We start from the raw sequence: 20482 nt of genomic DNA, 5'->3' as shown, positions 1-20482 counted from the left end.
CTCTCACCCTTCCCCGCTGATAACCCTCCACGTGATCTCCATTTCTGTGATTCTCTTCCTGTTCTAGTTGTTTGCTTAGGTTTTTGTTTTTTGGTTTTTTGGTTCAGTTGTTGATAGTTGTGAGTTTGTTGTCCTGTTTTACTGTTCATAGTTTTTATCTTCTATTTATTTTTTAAATATATTTCACTGACTATGCTATTACAATCCCCCCCCTTTATTCCCCTCCACTCTGCACACCCCCTCCCACCTGCATTCCCCCACCTTAGTTCATGTCCATGGGTTGTACATCGAAGTTCTTTGGCTTCTTCATTTCCTATACTATTCTTAACCTCCCCCTGTCTATTTGGTGCCTACCATTTATGCTTCTTATTCCCTGTACCTTTCCCCCACCCCATTCCCTCCTCCCCTTCCCCACTGATAAGACTTCCATGTAATCTCCATTTCTTTGATTCTGTTCCTGTGCTAGTTGTCTGCTTAGTTTGTTTTTATTTTGTTTTTTTTTAGATTCAGTTGTTGATGATTGTGTTTGTTGTCATTTTACTGTTCATAGTTCTGATCTTCTTTTTCTTAAATAAGTCCCTTTAACATTTCATATAATAAGGGCTTGGTGATGGTGAACTTCTTTGACTTTACCTTATCTGGGAAATGCTTTATCTGCCCTTCCATTCTACATGGTATCTTTGCTGGATAGAGTCATCTTGGATGTAGGTACTTGTTTTTCGTGACTTTGAATACTTCAAAGTCATTCTTCATGACTTTCCAGCTCCTTCTTACCTGCAAGCTTTCTTTCGAGAAATCAGCTGCTAGCCTTATGGGAACTCCTTTGTAGGTAACTGTCTCCTTTTCTCTTGCTGCTTTTAAGATTCTCTCCTTATCTTTAATCTTGGGTATTTAATTATGGTGTGTTTTGGTGTGACCTCCTTGGTTCTAACTTCTTTGGGACTCTTTGTGCTTCCTGGACTTCCATGTCTAGTTCCTTCATCAGACTGGGGAAGTTCTCCTTCAGTATTTTTTCAAATAAGTTTTCAATTTCTTGCTCTTTTTCTTCTTCTGACACCACTGTTTCGGATGTTGGAATGTTTCAAGCTGTCCCTGAGGTTCCTAAGCCTCTCTTTTTTTTTTTTTTTTTTGAATTCTTGTTCTTCATTCTCTTCTGGTTGAATGTTTATTTCTTCCTTTTGTTCCAAATTGTTGACTTGAGTCCTGGTTTCCTTCCCTTCACTGTTGGTTCCCTGTATAGTTTCATTTATTTCACTTTGTATAGCCTTCATTTCTTCCTTTATTTTGTGGCTGCCCTCAACCATTCCTGTGAGCATCTTGTTTACCAGTGTTTTAACTCTGCTTCTTACAGGTTGGCTATCTCCTTGTCATTTAGTTCTTTTCCTGGAGTTTTGAGCTGTTCTTTCATTTGGGCCATATCTCTTTACCTCCTTGCACCTGTTACATTGTAAGGAGCAGAACCTTAAGTATTCGCCAAGATGGGTAACTCACATCACTGCCGTTATGGCGCCGTCTGTCGGGGAGGGGTCAGAGAGGAACACTGCCACTTGCTGGGCTCTTGTGCCACGTTCAGTCACTTCCCCTGCTACCCACAAGCAAGTTGGGCCCTTCAGGTGCTGATTCCCAGGTGAGTAAATTTGTGTACGTTCTAGGACCCTGTGGGTCCCTCCAATGGACTCTCCTGAGACACTGGGAGTTTCTCCTGCCACTGCAACCCCCACAGGTTTTTACATCCAGAGATTTTTGAGGTTTTCTTTTCCCTGTGCTGGAACCCTGGGTTGTATTGTCTCACTCCCTGGTTGTTCCTTATGACTTATTCGAACGTGAATAGAGGACCACCCAGTCCGCCGGACGCCACCTTGCGGCATACCCTGTCCTCTCCAGCTGCCTGTCTCCGCCCCTCCCACTGAGCTGCTCAAATGTTTCTACTTTAACTTCTCAGTTGTCAGACTTCCATACAGTTTGATTTTTTAAATAATAAACTTTAAAACTACTTTGATAAACTTTTGGGTTAATGTGGATGCTTAGAGCATAGATGAAAAAATTAATAAAAAATGAAGACATAGCTAAATTGTTCCACATTTCAGGAATTTAGTGTATTTGATAAAGAATGAAGATAGGAAGGGATAGAAGGGAACTTTGAAGAACAGGAATAACTGATATGCACAATTAACTGTTTGCATGATTTAAATATTATACCCTCTGTAGCCAGCAGAATAATGGCTGTCAAAGATGGCCACATACTAATCCAAGCACTTGAAAATAAAGTACTTTCCATGGCAAAAGGAACTTAGTAGGTGTGATAAAGTTAAAAATTTTGAGATTGAGTGATTATCCTGGATTTCGAGGTAAGCCCAATGTAATCACAAGGCTTGTAAGTGAAAGAAGCAGTCAAGAGGGTCAGAGTCAGAGAAAGATTTGAATATGCCACGCTGTTGGTTTTGAAGACAGAGGAAAGGCCACCACGAAGGAATGCAGGCAGCCTCTAGAAGCTGGAAAAGGCGAAGAAATGGATTCTCCCTAGAGCTTTCAAAAGAAATGCACCTCTGCCGATAGTTTGACTTGAGTCCAGTGAGACTCATGGTAGACTTCTGACTTCCAGAACTCTACAACAATAAATGTAAAAAAATAATAATAAATGTGTGTGGATATAAGCCACCAAGTTGGTGGCAATTTGTTGCAGTATCAATAGGAAACCAGTACACTCTCCTGTTGTAGACTGCTCTGCCTGGTTCTAGGAATTGTATCTCTACCCCTTGGGGCTAAGGGCGAGGAATGACCTTTGGAATGTGAGCCGCAGGAGACAAAACTTGTCTCTGGTAGCAAACACTACCTCAGTTTCCTCTCCCTGCCCTCAAAGCTTGATCAGAAGTCAGTGACCAGTAAGACCCCTCATAGCGGGGGGCAACCTAAGCCAGACTCGATCACTTGGGAGGCCTTCATGGAAGGACTGGGGGGGGGGGGGCTGCAACAAAGAGCAATGGACTCTCACCCCCCCCCCCTAGTTTTGACATAGCCCTGAGTCCCCATGTCCTCTGGGAGAAGAGATTCCTGGCTCTAATCCTCTTAAGCCTGAATACCTGTTGGGGAGGGGTGCAGCTCCTTGCCTTGCTAGAGTGTGTCCTGGGGGAAAATCTGGCATCACAAAGACTTCCTGATAAACCTGTGAAATCTGCTAAGAGTGCTTTCTTTCATATGTTAAGGGTTCGAGCAGGAAACTCTAAAACTCTCTGCCTGACAGACTCTGATTCAGACAATCTACTGTTTGATTTTTGCTGCCCTGTATTCCTGTGTATTATGACCCAATAAAAGTCCCTGGAGGAGGGAGCTCAACGCCTTTTTCCCCTGAGAAACTGGCCACTGCTCACAGCCTTTTTCCTCTGGGAAAATGGCCACTTCTTCTCCCCAAGCAGATCTCATCATGTCTCAGTCATGATTACTCTCATCCACGGAGGCTGGGGGGACTTGCAAGGAAAGTCACCCCCACACTCTTTATTCACATGATCTAAATGACCGATGTTCTTAATAAGACCATGAGTGGAAATCATGAAAAAAAAATTGAGTCCCACAAGTAGGTCATGACTTTCCATACTTCAAAGTCACTTGTCATGACTTTCAGAGGCGGAATAGGGACCTCTTCAGGAGGGCGAGATGACCCATCAACTGAACTAGAAGTTGATTGTGGGAATGTCACACAGCCACCAATGTCCCCTTGACATTTTCAGAAAATCTTACAAGCCAGCACTGGCTGCTTCATCAGTTTTGGAATGGAGAATTAAACCAATCTTGTCCAAATCTTACGTGTCTTGGGTTTAGATTGAGAAGGAAGCCAAACAGTACCTATCGGATTTTGGTTCCATGCACGTGTAATGGGGTATTAAAAGAGAACACTTTCTTTTTCTTATGAAACTATGGTTTTAAATAATAATATACTTATATTTAATATTCAAAACAAGAAACATTCAAAAGACTCTCACCCTGTTTACCTCCATCCCTTTCTCCTCTGATCAATTTGTAGCCATTTTCACTGATTCATTGTTCTTATTTATGTTTATGTAAAGCTGCATAAATATTTTCATTTGCCCTCTTTCTTACACAAAAGATAGCACACCATGTGCACTCCCCTCCACCTTGCTTTCCTCATTAAAACAGTACATCTTAGACAATTCTCTGCATCAATGCATAGAGCTCTCCCTCGTTCCTTTTTTACAGCTGTGTAGTATTCCACTGTGTGCATGGGAGTATCCTAGTTTAACTCGTTTCCTCCTGAGAGGCATCTGAGTGGTGTTGGGACTTTTGCTATTATAGAGTATGTCCCAATGAATAATGCTGAACAGGAGTCATTTGGGACATGTGCAGGGGAACCCTCAGACTAGGTCCCAGAAGGGAGATTGTTGGTTCAAAGGACAAAGGCACCTAGACAAAGGCAGTATAAATAAGGCCAGATTCCCTTCCACAGAAGCTGGGTCATTCTGTGCCCTCACTAACAATGACTGAGTGCCTGTGTCCCCACAGCCTCAAAAAAAAGCTGTGTTGTTCAACTTCTAGATTTCCTCCAAAATGACCACTGAAAAATGATCTCTCCCTAATTTGCATTTTTCTTAAAAGCGAGGTTGAGCATCATCTTTTCTCATGCTTTAAGAGCCATTTGCATTTCTTTCTGTGAACTCTATTTTTCATACCCTTTGACCCCAAATTGGACCCCTTTTGCTTTGTTTTGACCAATGTTCTAAAAAACTGAGAAGAAAATAATCGGTTGCAAATACTCCCATATTCTAAAATGACAGACCCTTAACCCAATACCCAGGATGTGGTTTAAATGGAAAAGGCCGAAAGAAGAAGTTCTTTAGAGAAAGCTATTGGTGTGCTGAGCCCCTTTTCCCTCCCCCACCACCATGGTCGGGGTACAGGGTCTTCCTCAGTGCAATCCTGGAGAAAGGAGCCCAAGGGGACCTCCACTTAGAGAACTTGACTTGTGTCCCCTAAAGCTGCCGCAGACACGGTGGCCTGGTATCTGATTCCAGGATTAAGAAACCCACGTGTCAAGAACCTGAGGCTGTCAGGCCAACAAAAAGTGGGAACCGTGTTGTAGCCAGCCACACTTCCCCCAAGGGAAGGACAAAGGGTCTGATGAGTAAGAAAACTGGTCTGTGACTGCAGCTATCCGTGGGGCAGTTGGCCACTCGGCATGGCAAGTGTCTGGGAGTTCCCAGGGCAGATACCCTAGAAAACAGCACCAGGAGAGGCGCCCTCCTGGCGAGAAAACACCAATAAGGACAGTAATAGAGGCTGTGGGATGAGTTTTCAGGAGCAGAGGCTGAAGGAGTGACTGAGGATAACAAAATATAACATAGGGTAACAAATACAAAATATAAGACATACACAATGAAAAGTAAGCACAAATTACCTTGCGAGTTGAAGACTAGAATACTCTGGACACATACACATGAAAACTGAAATGGAAACACATATCATATTTTGGGATAGGAACACTCTTTATTCAACACACCCTCAAGAAATATATTAAAATTTTTGAGGGAAACTTCACCAAATAATTCTTTAGTTTATGTGTAATAAATATGTACCATTAATAAATATATGATGAAAGCTGAGAACACTTGGAGAGTTAACAGAAAAAAGAAATAACTTACTTTTACTTGGTATTAAAAAAGTCTTATTTCACAATTACAGCAGGTGTCACTGACACAGAAATAGATCAGTAGAACAAAAAGGAAAGCTCAGAAATAGACTTTAGTATCTAAGTTAGTATATGATTTAAATCACTGAGGGGAAAACTAACAGTCAATGAATATTCATAGGACAACGGGCTGAGCCACTTAGCAATAATAATACAAAGATTCCCACAACCTCATTCCTTGTACTAAAATAAACTTCATATGGACCAAAGATTTACACTTTTTAAAAAACTTCTGCATTATGTTTCTTACTTTGAGATCGGAAGTTCTGAGCATGGCAGCAAGGACAAAAACCGTGAGGAGAAGACTGACACATTGGACTATGCAAATATGAAGTGTTTATGTGGCAATGTCTGATACAAACCAGGGGAGGGAAATGACACCGCTAAGAGTGAAAATTACTTTGCTACCAAGGGCTTTTTTCAAATCACTGAAAGGCAAAAATGCCAAGTACTGAGAAAAAAAGGCAATTCACCAAGACAGAATTAGAAAAGACCGATCGACATGCAAAATAGTCAGAGAAGTGCAAATAAGACACATCAGTTTTCACCTACCAGATTGATGAAGATTAACAATACCAAAAATATCTGGTTGGACTGGGGCTTTCTGCAGGTGAGAGTGTAAACTCGTACAAACTTCCCATGAGATTTCTGACAATAAACAGTAAATCTAAAATGTAAACAGTGGTTTTCATTACGACAGTTTCACCGCTAGGAGTTTAGCCTAAGTAATAACTTGCATGTGATTATGCAGAATTGTATAAGGATAGTCAATGTCTGGAAACACTGTAAATGTACAATAGCGTGGTGATGAAATGAATTATGGTACAAACTTTCAATGCAATCATTATACCCTGAAAAATGTGTCCAGGGTATGTTGAGGAATCAGAGAAGCATATTACACAACTATATGCATAGTTTGTCCCCATTTTGAAAAAAAAGGAAAGAAGGAAGGGGGGAAGGAAAAGGTGCGCCAGAGAGTGTGGGTATGGAACAGCCGCGCACACACACATCACCAAGCGGTTCATTCTCTTTCTTTCTAAAGCAATGAGCATGCATTCCTTTTTATTGGATATGCTTCATGGTGTCGCTAGCCCACAAGTTTGGGGACAGGAAAAGCCACACCCTTGTTCCTCTCCCACTTCTGCTGGGTTTTTCTTAGACAAATACAGGATCTGGCACAAATAATGCCTTTTTATTATAAAACCTTTTATTACAAAATCATAAGCATGTAATTCTGTAACACAACAACATCGCACTTAAGCACACCCTATGACATTTTAGGCGAAATGTTCAAACAAAACCTAAAAATGATCACACCAACACTCAACCAGGCATTGCTTTTACTGGACTCTATAGAATAAAAACACAGAAGGAGGTTTAGAAAGAGGTTTAGCAATAAAAAAGGAGCACTTTGGATTCTTATATTTTTATTTATTTTCTTTAAAATTAACTTTATTCAAAGTTAATATGCAATTTCAAGGTCATTACTTCGGCTCTGGTCTTAAGTATTCACCTGCAAGTTCAGGTCTTGAGTCAGAGGGGGACTGTGACCTATTTCCCCTAATTAACCTCCATCCACTATTTGGTGGTTTGTGATGGGGGGAAGTACTTTATAGTGAAAAGACAGGTATAAAATGGCATGTGCTATACTATAGTAAAGGCACTAGTTCATATAGATAGATAAATAGACAGACAGACAGGCAGACAGATAGGAAGGATATGTAAAGGCCTGACACTCCCAAGAACCAAAGGGCTGTGTAAACATCAGCTCAAGGCCTATCGAACCCCGGGAATGGGAACTAGACTTGCAGTTAGAAGTCCTAGCCCCACGATTCAAGGCACGCATCTGTCTGAATCCCTTTCTCCATTCTAAAGTGGGGACGCAGTCACTCTGTCGTTCCCACTACGCCCCACAGAACTACTGTGAGAACGAAATGAAAAAACGTGCACAAACAAACACGACGGTGGAGAGAAGTAAAAACCATGCACACACACGATCACACCCACCATCAGCCAGGGAACCGTCTGCTCCATAACTGGGCAACCCCCCAGTTTTGGTTCCCCGTCGAGAAGGGAGCTGAGACTGGATCTTAGTCCTCACGTCTACACACTGTCCCCAAGGCAGCTGCCTCCGTCCCCGCCTCAGGACCCAGCTTTAGTTAGTGGCACTCACTGCCCACCTCCGGGCACAGCCTGACCTGTCCTCTGACAGTGACAGAAAGACCCATGTGCTCCCAGGAAGACCACGGTTAGTCCCCTGCGACGCCCTCCCCACTTCGCCAGGAATCCACTTGGAAAGAAACGAAGCAGTGTGGTGGTAAAGCTACCAGGTGAATTTAGGAAAATTAAAGCTGCCTTCCTATTTACGAGAAAACTATTAGGACAGAACGGCAGAAAAATAGCACATCCTTTGCGTAAATGCTCAGCCCCTGCTTCTGTTAAGGGTTAACGCTGAGTGACTCTGTGTTATCATTTGAAACATTCAGAAGAAGTGACAAAGACCATGTTTCTTCTATTTTACTTCTTTGGCATGAACTGTTTTTGAATTTCTACACTGCATCCAAAAGTACATTTTACTTAATAGTCAAGTTATTTTTAACTAGAAATTTTTGATGCTAAGCAAGTGGGATTTCTTTCTTTTTTTTTTTTTTCAATGACAATTATGCTAAGTTTCCATGTGGACAACTGTAGCTTATTTGGCAGTTAATCCCAGAGCTGCAAATTAGGGAGGGCATGGCTATGGAAGCATATGGTGTTTATGAACTGGTAAAAAAAAAAAAAAAAAAGGAGGAGGAATAGCAGGAGGAGGAGAGGAGAAGGCTTAGGTTCTCTCTTGGGATCGAGGAGGCTTTGAGGAAAACCCTTACTCATCAAGAGATCCGACCCTGTACTATTACAATAATGAGGAATGAGTCCAAATTTAATTTGAGCTGTGAAAATAGCATGAGTTTGAATTGCTGCACATAGAAATGAAAGGTAGAAAGCTATTTGCATTAGTCAGTTGCGAGCTCTATCTACTCTATAATTCACTTGAGATGAGAGCAAGAATGGTTCTAATGCGGATTCTAAGTTGTAGTCTGAGGTAGTGTACTGCAGAGGACAAAAGACAATTATTCCTAATACTGGCGGGGGCCAGGGCCTGACGGCTGGCATTGAGCCCCCAAGGGGGCAGGGTATTACTTCCACCTCTCTGACTCTCCCCAACTGAATGCTGTGCTTTGGGCTGAAACCCCCAGTGTGGAGCAACTACACGGACAGTTTCCGCCTGTCCCCACTGTCTCCTCCTCTGCTTCCGAGCCCGGGGTCCCCACATCTGCCCCTCACCAATGCCCCGCCCACCGAGGTAGAAAGGCTGTCCCTGTTTCTCAGGACCGCAACACTGCCCGATCCCGGGACCACGTTCTTATATGTGCGCCCGCAAGTTGTACAATACGACTGTGCTCCTGTCGCCTCACCCGTGCTTTTTCTTCTCCAGGCCTAGGAAGGGCGGGAGGAGGAGAAACTGTACTTAGAGAAATCACAAGCCTCTGCCTTTCTTTTTCATTTCCTACTGAGCCTGGCAGTTACACCATGGGGTAGGAAGGCAAGTTCAAGAATACTCATTCGGGTTTTAAAAGTCAAAGCTACTACACTGCATCTGCAAATTCAACACGGTGACAGGCAGCCCAGGACAGCTGACACCTAATGGGTCAGGGCTCATGAGAGAGCGAGGTCATGGTTACCGAGGTTGCAGATGAAAGGACTGATCTTGTCACCCACATTGTTCCCCTGTCCCTGTAAACACTCGGGCTCTACTATGGGCTCGAGATGGTTTCAGCCTGCTGTTACCACATGGCCACTGAATCTAGTGGGAGGCACAGGGTGTTTTTATGAGACCCTCGTTAATAAAAAAATTAACGAAGGCTATTATAAATATTCATGTGCCAGAGAAGAATTGTCTAAATTCACAGACAATTTTTACTGGGATGATCATTTACAGCTCTTGAATACTTTAGACTAGTGGAACTGTACCAAACAGACATGGCGGGGAACTTACTAAAGTGGTCAGGCTGGTATATTTTCTAACTAACTGTCAATTAATTTTAGAAAAAGGGCTGCTTCTAAAGTGTTTGACAAGTTTGCCCATGCCAATGCCCTCCTTCATAAAGTCAAATTTGAACCTAAACTTAAGTCTATCTCATTGCTTATTGTAAGAGAATAGATTCTGAATTATTTAATAGAGATGCTACAAAATAAGACTCAGAGACCCTCTTGCATTCAACATCCAGAGGAGCTAGCTGTCTCTCAGGCATCACTCAGAAGACGATGCAGGCCCAGCCCATGTGATCAGTAGCCCATGGTCAATATTCCATTGTATATCAAGGGTCTCAAGTTCATAGGCACAGGACTGGTCGTGTAGCAGGGAAGACGTCAGCAATTCCTGAGTTTCCTCCTTTTGGGGGCTCCACAGAGACAGCCCCATCTTGAATCCAGGAATGGAGCCAAGCGGGGAACGAGGAAAGTCTGCAGGCCCCGCCACACACCTGGGTAGAAGGTGCTGTGTGCAGGCACCTGAGAAGCTGTCATAACATCTGCCCCGACAGCAGTGCATCTGCCACACGTAGCACCCTTTTGCAATCTAGACATGGAGGAGGAAAAGAGAGGCCATTGACACACTTTGGTTTTCCCACAGTGCATCCCTCAGAGTAACCTATGCCCATGCACGAGAAGCTGCACGAGAGATCAGCCATGAAGACTCTGTGAGTGGCCAGGGCAGCCATCACCAACCTCACTCTTCTCCTGAGACAGGAGCGCATCCCCCAACCCTAAGGCGCAGTGACTCATGCCTTCGGCCTGCTGAGTGTCCCCTGAGCCCCGAACGCCCTCCACCGCATCACTTTGATCCTCCTCGATCCCAGCTGTTCTTCCTGACTCCGACCCCATCCCCCACCGCTCCACTCATTTCTCAAAAACAGTCTCACATACCACACTGCTAAGAAGGACAGGAATGCGAGGACAATCACAACGGCCATGGAGCCCAGCCCAACGCCTGCCATCTGCTGCAGCGTGAGCGACGAATCTGTGGGACAAAACCACATACTGAGAGGTGCATAGCCAGCTGGGCTTGCTCTGTTTTAACCCCGAGCTTGGCCCCATTCAACAAACCACCCCCAAAATGCCCTGAGTGCCTCTTGCCCTCTGGGTTTGCCCGGAGGACGCAGGGCCTCAGTACAACTCAGCTCCAGGGTATTTCTAAAAAAGGAAGCATAAAAGCAGGAAACATTCAGGTTGCAACGGAGTGAAAAAACTGATCTTGCCCAGCGTCCAAACACTGTACAAATGTTGGTCTTCTCTCAAGTCAATTACACTTGATTGACTTTTATAGGCAGGTTTCCTTTGCATTGAGGGAGAAGTCATTCTGACATCACTTGAATTTTCTCCTTGAAAAGTGACAGTTAGCTCCAGTAGGTGAATATAGCAAACAAATCCCCTCTGTTGGACAGTTATCTGTCATTTTCCCTACACTTCAGCATGAGTGGTACTGCCCAGCTCTGGCCAGCAGGTTACCATGAGGATAAAATACAAAAATTGATGTAAAAGACCTTTGAAAGAGATAAATGTTTCTATTTGAAGTAGAAATATTCCAAATATCACATGCCAACTGCAGGAGATCCCTTGTTATAAATGTGAAAATACCCAGGTTTGAGTTGGACATTTGGGCTCAGTGACTGAATCAGAGTATCATGCTCTAAACCAATGGTCTTGTTTTAATTTGCAAACACTTACTTCACATGTCCTATGTGTCAGGCACTGTTCTAATTACCTTTCTTAAGCACCCAGTGGGTACTCTAATGATAGGAACAGGTAGAATAATAATAGTACACCAAGTACCATTATTATTATTTCCATGTTACAGTTAAGGAACTGAGGCATAGAATGGTTAAGAAACTTGCCCAGGGTCACCCAGCTAGCAAAGGACAGAGCCAGAATTCCAACCCAAACTGTCTGCCTCCAGAGTCTTTGCCTTTGACCACAGCACCATGCCTTCCCCCTGAGTATCTGACTGCTCTGTCTGTAGCAGAGTGGGCCCCTCCCACCTACAAGTCAGGGATGCAGGCCCTGACCTTTGCTCCATAGGCCAGTGGGGATGGGGCCTCGGGCTACAGTAGTTTAAATTCCTCTTTGGAAGAATAAAAGTCTGTGTGACGTGGTGCTACCAGACATTGAAGAGATAGTAAGGGCTGACTCTGTATGTATAGAATTAAAAATAAAAATATCACCAAGCCATGGAATAGATGTAAGAAAGTGAAACCAAGTCCAAATTTGACAGATGATTTGCTGGGCTGTCACTGTTGAAATATCAAATTATTTCATTATTTTGTACCTCCTTCTACTAACACCCCAGGGATGTGCTTAGCCTGCCCCTTGGATCATCCAGCAGTGCTTTGGAACAGCTGAAAACAGCAAGCAAGGATCTGTTACCAGGAAAGACAAGGGGCTTGAGAGGAAAAACAGTAGCCCCTGGACTGGAGATCCTCAAAACTCATCAGATGACTTGTTTCCTGCCAATGAATGAGGCATGCTGGACAGTAGTTCAAGGTACTTAACATTTTTGTCATGTAATCTGCACCGTTCAATACGGTAGTCACTAACCACAGTGTGGATATTTACATTTAAATTAATCAAAATGAAAATTCAGTTTCTTTGTCATGCTATTTTAAACACTTAATTTCTAGTACACATTTCAAATCAGTATCAGGCTAGCCGCGAAATCGGAGCTCACAGCCTTAAAATCATTCCATAGCTACAGAAAGTTCTGTGGAGCGGCACCACCCAGATCTCAACGAGCAGGTTAAGAGCAGTGTGGTTCTCCTGGAGACGCGGCAGTCATTGTCCCCCCGCAAAAGCAGCCGTGGAATAGACCTCTTGCTAAAAAGTCCTGCAAGACTCCTTATCTCAGAAAGTGTCGTCAGGAGACTTTGTAGAAAAACGTGCCTTGTATTATTTGGCTACATTTAGTATTCAGAAGAAAAAGACCTTGACATTTTAAGAAACTACGTTATAAAATGAAAGGAGGAGATGTGTGGCTGAATTAGAAATTGGAGAAAAATAAATGGGGAAGTGACTTCAATCGGTAGATATTAAAACAGTAGAGTTTTAAGAATCAGCATAGGAATGAATATATTGGAACAAAATATATGGCGTTATTGAATTCAATTTCTATTGCCACTTCATAAAGTCCCATAAACTTAGCAACTAGCACCCACTTATGAGCTCACAATTCTGTGGGTCAGTAGTTCAGGCATGTTGTGACTGGGTCCTTTGCTGAGGGTCTTACAAGGCTGCAGTCAAGATGTCAAATGGGCTGTGTTTCTCTGTGGGGACTCGGGAAACTTTTGTTTCCCAGCTCCTTCAGGTTATGGGCTGAAGTCAGTTCCTTGCCATTGTAGGACTGAGATTCCCTAAGAAAAGACAAGTGGACTAGTTGCTCTAAAGTGTGGCAGAATGGCTAAAGAGAAGAGATAGAAATCCTGTCCGTGGAGCAAATTTAAAAGCTTCAGGATAAAGGGGTGAGAGCTCTGGCCAAGATGGAGTGATAGGTAGAAGTGTTTCACTTCCTTGCACAACTGAAAGGATAACAACCAATTTAAAAACAAAAAACCAACCAGCATGGCCAGAAAATCAAACTGCATGGAAGCCCCACAACCAAGAAGTTAAACATTAATCCAGGCTGGTAGAAGGAGCAGAGACCCGCAGCCGCGCGGAGGAGAGCACACGCGGCAAGGCGGCAGACCACGTGGGCCAGGCAGGGGTCGGCGGACCCCAGTGGTCCAACATTTGCCTGGGGATAAGCGAGGAAGAACAACTGGGGAGTGAGACAGACCGCAAAACCCAGGGTTTCAGCAGAGAAAATTAAAGACTCAAAACCTCTGAGTATAAAAACCTGTGGAAATTGCACTGGTAGGAGAGACTCCCAGTCTCATAAAAGCGTCCATTCGAGAGACACACAGAGTCCTAGATCATACACAAACCCTCTTACCTGGGAATCAGCACCTGAAAGGACACAATCTGCTTGTGGTAAGCAAGGGAAGTGGCGGAATGTGGGACGAGAGCAGAACAAGCAGCTTTGTTCCCTCTTGGACCCCTCCCCCCGACACGGCGCCACAACGTAGTGACGTGGGTCCCCGGCCCTGAATACCTCAGGCTCCACCCCTTATAATGTAACAGGTGTGCCCAGACAAAGAGAGATGGTCCAAATGAAAGAATAGATCAAAACTCCAGAAAAAGAACTAAGCAATGAAGAGATGGACAACCTATAGGATCCAGAGTTCAAAACACTGGTCATCGGATGCTCAAAAAAAGTGATTGAATTAGTTCGCAAAATAAAGGAAGAAATTGAGGCTATACAAAGTGAGATAAAGGAAAATACATAGGGAACCAACAGTGAAGGAAAGGAAACCAGGACTCAAATCAACAATTTGGAACAAAAGGAAGAGATAAACATTCAACCAGAAGAGAATGAAGAAATAAGAATTCAAAAAAAAATGAGGAGAGGCTTAGGAACCTCAGGGACAGCTTGAAACATTCCAACATCTGAAACACAGTGGTGTCAGAAGAAGAAAAAGAGCAAGAAATTGAAAACTTATTTGAAAAAATAATGGAGAACTTCCCCAATCTGGTGAAAGAAATAGACATGGAAGCCAGGAAGCACAGAGTCCCAAAGAAGTTAGACTCAAGGAGGTCACACCAAGACATATCATAATTAAATGCCCAAGATTACAGATAAGGAGCCCTGGCTGGCATAGCTCAGTGGATTGAGCGCAGGCCTGCGAACCACACGATTGTGGTTTGATTCCCAGTCAGGCACATGCCTGGGTTGCAGGCCAGTGCCTGGCAGGGGACTCACGAGAGGCAACCACACATTGATGTTTCTCTCCTTCTCTCCTTCCCTTCCTCTCTAAAGATAAATAAATAAAATCTTTGAAAAAAAAGCATGTTCATTAAAAAAAATGATTACAGATAAAGAGACAATCTTAAAAGCAGCAAGAGAAAAGGAGACAGTTACCTACAAAGGAGTTTCCATAAGACTATCAGCTGATTTCTTAAACCTTGTAGGCAAGAAGGATCTGGAAAGAAGTATTCAAAGTCATGAAAAGCAAGGACCTACATCCACTATTGCTCTATCCAGCAAAGCTTTCATTTAGAATGGAAGGGCAGATAAAGTGCTTCCCAGATAAGCTCAAAATAAAGGAGTTCATCATCACCAAGCCCTTATTATATGAAATGTTAAAGGGACTTATCTAAGAAATAAGAGATCAAAAATATGAATAGTAAAATGACAACAAACTCACAACTCTCAACAACCAAACATAAAAAAAACAAGCTAAGCAAACAACTAGAACAGGAACAGAATCATAGAAATGGAGATCACATGGACGGTTATCAGTATACGGGGGTGAGGGGAGAATGGGTGGAAAAGGTACAGGGAATAAGAATTATAATTGGTAGGTACAAAATAGACAGAGGGGAGGTTACAAATAGTATAGGAAATGGAGAAGCCAAAGAAGTTATATGTATGACCCATGGACATGAACTGAGGTGGGTGGGGAATGCTGGAGGGTGGGGTGGGGGTGCAGGGAGGAGAGAGATAAAGGGGAGAAAAATTAGGACAACTGTAATAGCATAATCAATAAAATATACTTTTAAAAATAAAATGTTATCCACAAAGAAAAAAGAAAAGCTTCAGGAAGAAGAAGGCACTTAATCTTGAAGAACAGGTGAGATTTCAATAAAGCATAGGGCGGTGCAGGTGGAAGTAAGCATGTAATCGTATGAGCAAAGACATTAAGGAGAAAAGGCAGAGGCTGTATCCAGCAAAGAGCTGGTGTTCAAGTTTGCACGGAGAAGAATGAGAAGTGCAATAAGAAAGGTACATTGGTGTCAAACTGAGGCCTCGGAAACAGGGTTAAAAAATAATGCAGAATTGTGGAAAATGGTGACAGGAAATACTAAAATCAGAGAGGCATGCCCAACGCGTAAAATGTGGGCTGAAAGAGAAAAAGTGGTCACTGACTCAGAGGTTTCTGCCTACAGCTGAAGAATGTTCCCTGATTATAGCTTATTATCATTTCACACATATCAAATGACCTCCCTTTGTGACTCAAGAAATCACAGACTCATAGCACTTTGTGGCTGGAAGGGATCTCAGGGATCTCAGGAAAGGGCATTGAGAATCAGCCAAGTTAAATATAATTTCAAAGACATTCGGCTGATTAGTAGCAGATCTGGGGCAAGAGAGCCCAGGCCTTTGCGTTTCCCATCAAACCAACTGCTGTTTCCCTGGTAATCATCACAAAGCTTGTTTAGGGTCACTTTGCAAAAGGTAAACACCATGATTCATGACGGGGCAAGGTCAAGAATGGGGCTGTTGCTTGGCACGAGTGGAATGGAACGATTTCTCTTATTCACAGAAGAAACTGCCAGAGGTTAGTACACAGCCCAGGTTAATAATGTACACCGGAAAATACATGCTAGAATTTTCTTCAGAATCCTGACATAACTGTGGGTGTTCTGTTACCTCCACTTCTGTTCCAGGAGTTTGAATTCAAGGGCTCAAACTTGCTCTCAATGTTAGTTCTTAATTTGGAGGAAAAGACACTTAGATATTTCCAAGGCAAAATCCTTCCTGTTTAACTTAATCACAGTAGAATGCAGCCAGCTCTTTGGCCACTTCTGTCCAGTTCGAGTGTCTGTCAATCACGCCAAACTGCTGCAGAAAGCAGTGAAATCTGGAAGCGATTGTTTCTGTGTCTGCTCGGGACACTTGAGCAGCCCCATTCTTCTGAACAAGCAACTCTTTTCTTTGTGGCAACTCCATTCTCACCCTTTGAGCTTTAGGAAACAGACTGGCAGAAAAATGTCCCAATGCTGATATGTATGCTTGTTTCTTATGCCCTTGTTAAACCCAAGCAAGGGCGCTTAGCCTGTCTGCACATGGAAAGGAAATAGCACACATCTTTGTTAGGAGAGGTGTTCACATACTATGCTAAGTGAATAAGTCAGACAAAGAAAGAAAAATACTATATGACCTCACTTATATGCGGAATCCAACAAAGGTGAACTCATCAAAATAGAGAATAGAATGGTAGTTGCTAGGGGCTAAGGGGTCAGGGAAATGGAGAGATGCTGATATAAGAGGACAAACTTCCTATTATAAGATGAATACGTTCTGAGGATCTAGTGACTATCGTTAACAATCCTGTATTATAAACTGGAAGGTTGGTAGGAGAGTGGATCTTAAATGTTCTCTCTCTCACACACACATACACACGCACATAAATATATATAATGAGATGTTGATGGTGTTAAGTAACCTTATTGGGATAATCATTTCACAATATACATGGATACCAAATGACCACACTGTACATCTTAAACATATACAATGCCACGCTAATTATATGCCAGTTCTATGTCAGTGGAGTTGGAGATATGAGAGAGGAGAGAAGCCCTGGTGGCCTAACAATATGTCATCAAAGATGCTGGTGGTCAGGTAACATGCCTTCCCAGCTGAAAAATCAAGTCCTCCACCCTTGATGAAATTGGAGTGAATAGAGATAAAAAGAGGTGAAATAGGTTCAGGGCATAAGCAGACAAAAGAAAGAAGCCTAATCCCCCAGGTCCCTCTCAAACATTTCCTGCTAAGCACCCTGCACTCAAAGGGTAAGGAATCCCCCATCGTAACAGGCCATTTGCTGGAATCCTCCTGGAAGCCAAGTTGTATCTCGTCTTCCTCACCCCTCCAGCCTGCTGTTTTATGCTGCTCTGAGTAAGGGAAGGAATGTAAGGGGTTAAACTGAGCCTGCGAGCTAAGGGCAGAATTCCTCAGCCTGTCGCTGGGACTCATAAACCACAAGGAAAAGGTTCAGATTCAAAGGTCATAAACTTGACAAGATTTCTGGTATTAGCTACAAACTAATAGAATTCTGGGAATCAAATCCGCTGGCTGGCTGCCTTTTGGTTTAAAGAAAGAAAGGCACCGCTAGGGAAATCCCAGGCTGGAAACCGAGGAAGGGCATTGCTCAGTCCCCAAGGCAATTCCCCTGCAGGGAGAGCTGCGGGCGGGGAGCAGGTTTAAACTGTACAGCCCTCACAGAGCTCCTCCCGACTCCTCCCGGCCCAGGTGTGGCTTTGGGGGAAATGGACAAGGGGACTCTCCGCTGGGGCAGAAGGACCGAGGCAGCCCAGCTGACTGGCCAAGGGGCCCATTCTGCCAGGGAAGGGAGGCTTGCTCTTCTTGTCGATGTGCATTGTGGTCATTGTTACGGGCCCCCTGACCAGTGCACCATATTTTATCTCCCTGTTAATTATGATGTATTTATCTTTAGAGCGGAAGGGAAGGAGAGAGGGAGAGAAATATCAATGTATGGTTGCCTCTCCTGCGTCCCCTGCTGGGAACTGGTCCACAACCCAGGCATGTGCCCAGGCACTGACTGGGAATCGAACTTCAACCCTTTGATTCGCAGGCCTGCGCACAATCCACTGAGCTACACCGGCCAGGGCTCTTCCTCCTTTCTAAGTGAGAGCATTTAGTGTCTTTCTCTTCAGATTACGTACTGTGGATTGAGAATGGCTGAAGTTGCCACTTAGTCATGGATTACTCAACAGATCATGAAAAGCACATGTGGATTAAATCAAGAGGAACGGACTATGCCCAGGAGTCTTGGTTTGGAACTAGGTGTAGTAACAGACTCATCTTTGAGTTATCTTCCACCAGGGTTCTGTTTTTGGTTATATGGAGGGCAATTCCATTTTCTTACTGGAGGGTATCTTTCTTAATAGTATATATGTATGTGTGTGTACACGCTAAGCAGCCAAATGGTGGAAAGTAGGGGAATGTTGCAGCCCTTTGTTTCAGCCTGCCACCATGTCTTTCTGTCCTCTTCTCCTGATGGGGATCATGTCCCCCACTCACTGAGACCCTGGTGGGGCTGTCGGTCACATTGGCCTGCCTCCAACTGGCCATATGAATAAGCCCCAGACCCAAGGGGAGTAGATCACAGCACCCCATCTCCTATTAACAGTGATGCGTCCAACAGATAGTCACAGAACCTAAGAGAAAAGACTCTTGCCCTGAATCAAAAAACTTTCTGTTCCCACTCAGGTTGCTATGCTGGGGCAGCTGGTACACCTCCCTCCCCATGATACGGCTTATCATCAAAGAAAATGAGGCCAACTCACACTTAGAAGCAGAGCAGAGATAAGAGACAGAGAGGGAGAACCCCACTCATGGCATCAAGTCCAAAGTCCCAGTCCCTGGGGCCCTGGGAATGCTGCTCTGGTAGGGACTCCATAAGCTCCCAGCCCCCAACCCCATGCTTTTCAACTATGGCTTTGCTTAAGCTAATAGGAGATGGGTTTCTGTCACCTGTGATAATCTCAGAAGAAATCTCACGGACATAACTTGATGCTGCAGATTGGACATAGAAATGAGAATAGCACTTGAGGCAAAAAAAAAATGGTTTTACCTTTCACCTGAGCCCAAACTGCACAGGAGCATCTTCTCACCTACAAAGAAAAACACAGCAACGTGTTTAACTAGATGACACATGCTGCCAGCTGAAATAGCGCGCTTCAGCCCTCCAAGTTTCAGGGTTTTAGCCCTTAATTTGGACCACAACATCTCATCGTCTCGTCTAGCTCCAACATATTACAACCTAGTCATATGATCACCAAGTGGCCAGTGGACTGGCAAGTGACCCCAGGGCGCACTTCCACAGGTTTCCACGGACCTCAGGAATCCGCATGTGCTGCGGGGCACCAACACACAGCTCTGAGCATCTAGCATCGACCGCCTGGAGAATGATGCTGAAAAAGATTCTGAGGACCCATCCAGGTTCAGCAGGAAGCTTTGATGCATGTGATAGACAAGGTTAATGAGAACTACGGACATAGATTAATACTTCATCTATCTAGGTAATATTTATCTGGTTACCACGTTTACAAAAAATGTAGCCAAGAGCCAGGAAGAAAGCAAAAAGAACATGTATGAAAGCTCATCTGTGGTCGGAGAGACTCACGGACTCACGGGAATGGAATGCCTTCTCTTCTCCTCCCCCACTGCTGTTATTTTATGCATACTTGTTGGTTAGGAAAGCTGAGATTACTGTCTATGATAAAATGCAGCAAAATATTCCTCAGAGGAAACTGAATAGCAGGGATTAGAGGAAGATTTTCCAACTTCAAATGAGATCCTCTTTCAAGTGACAACCTTGGGCATTTTTACTTTATTTTAAAAAATGACACAAAATATTTGCACTGAAAAATTCTGGGGAAAGTTTAAAATGCCTATAAGGTTTTGACGGTGACGAAATTTTGCCTGATGCTAAGGGCATCAAGTCCATCTGATAAAAGGTAATATGTAAGAGTAACCAGTGAAGGATGTATTGCAAGACAATGGAGAAGGAAAAAAGGCCACACCCAGCAAGGCAGTTACTAGGGAACAGCGTGTATTAAAAGAGAGAAACTGGCAGGGACAGGTGAAGAAGGGAGCTCATTAAAATGAAGTGCCTTGATGAGACTTGTATTTTATAAAACCCATTCTGGCCATAGTAGGAGAAAGGTGATAGGCAGAACAAGAGACAGGAAGATGAGTTAGAAAACTGACACTCAGACAAGAGATGTTGAAGGCTAAACAATGCTAATGAAGAAAGGGAAGTGATTTTAAAGAGCATTAAGGTGATAGAATTGGCATAATATGATGATGGACTGGATAAGAAGATAAGAAAAAGGGAGAAGACAATT

General features: G+C 43.6%; 1 protein-coding gene across 9 annotated transcripts in view; it reads right to left on the bottom strand.

Moving 5' to 3' along the window:
• SUSD1 (sushi domain containing 1) overlaps positions 1-20482 on the bottom strand; it is a 175239-nt gene that overhangs the window by 61267 nt on the left and 93490 nt on the right. For 6 of the 9 annotated variants that reach the window (XM_053656378.1, XM_037152687.2, XM_037152688.2 and 3 more), the window contains exon 15: positions 19207-19246. In XM_053656378.1, the coding sequence (XP_053512353.1) occupies positions 19207-19246 (40 nt within the window). Of the gene's footprint in view, positions 1-6158; positions 6366-6809; positions 10317-10663; positions 10758-16391; positions 16667-19206; positions 19247-20482 lie in introns of those variants that run through there. The other 3 variants (XM_037152683.2, XM_037152682.2, XM_037152686.2) reach the window with 3 other exon arrangements.

This window comes from Artibeus jamaicensis, unplaced genomic scaffold (assembly GCF_021234435.1).
Source record: "Artibeus jamaicensis isolate MK-2021 breed Jamaican fruit bat unplaced genomic scaffold, CSHL_Jam_final scaffold_1964, whole genome shotgun sequence".
Classification (NCBI taxonomy): domain Eukaryota; kingdom Metazoa; phylum Chordata; class Mammalia; order Chiroptera; family Phyllostomidae; genus Artibeus; species Artibeus jamaicensis.
This window is presented reverse-complemented; position numbering and strand designations above follow the sequence as displayed.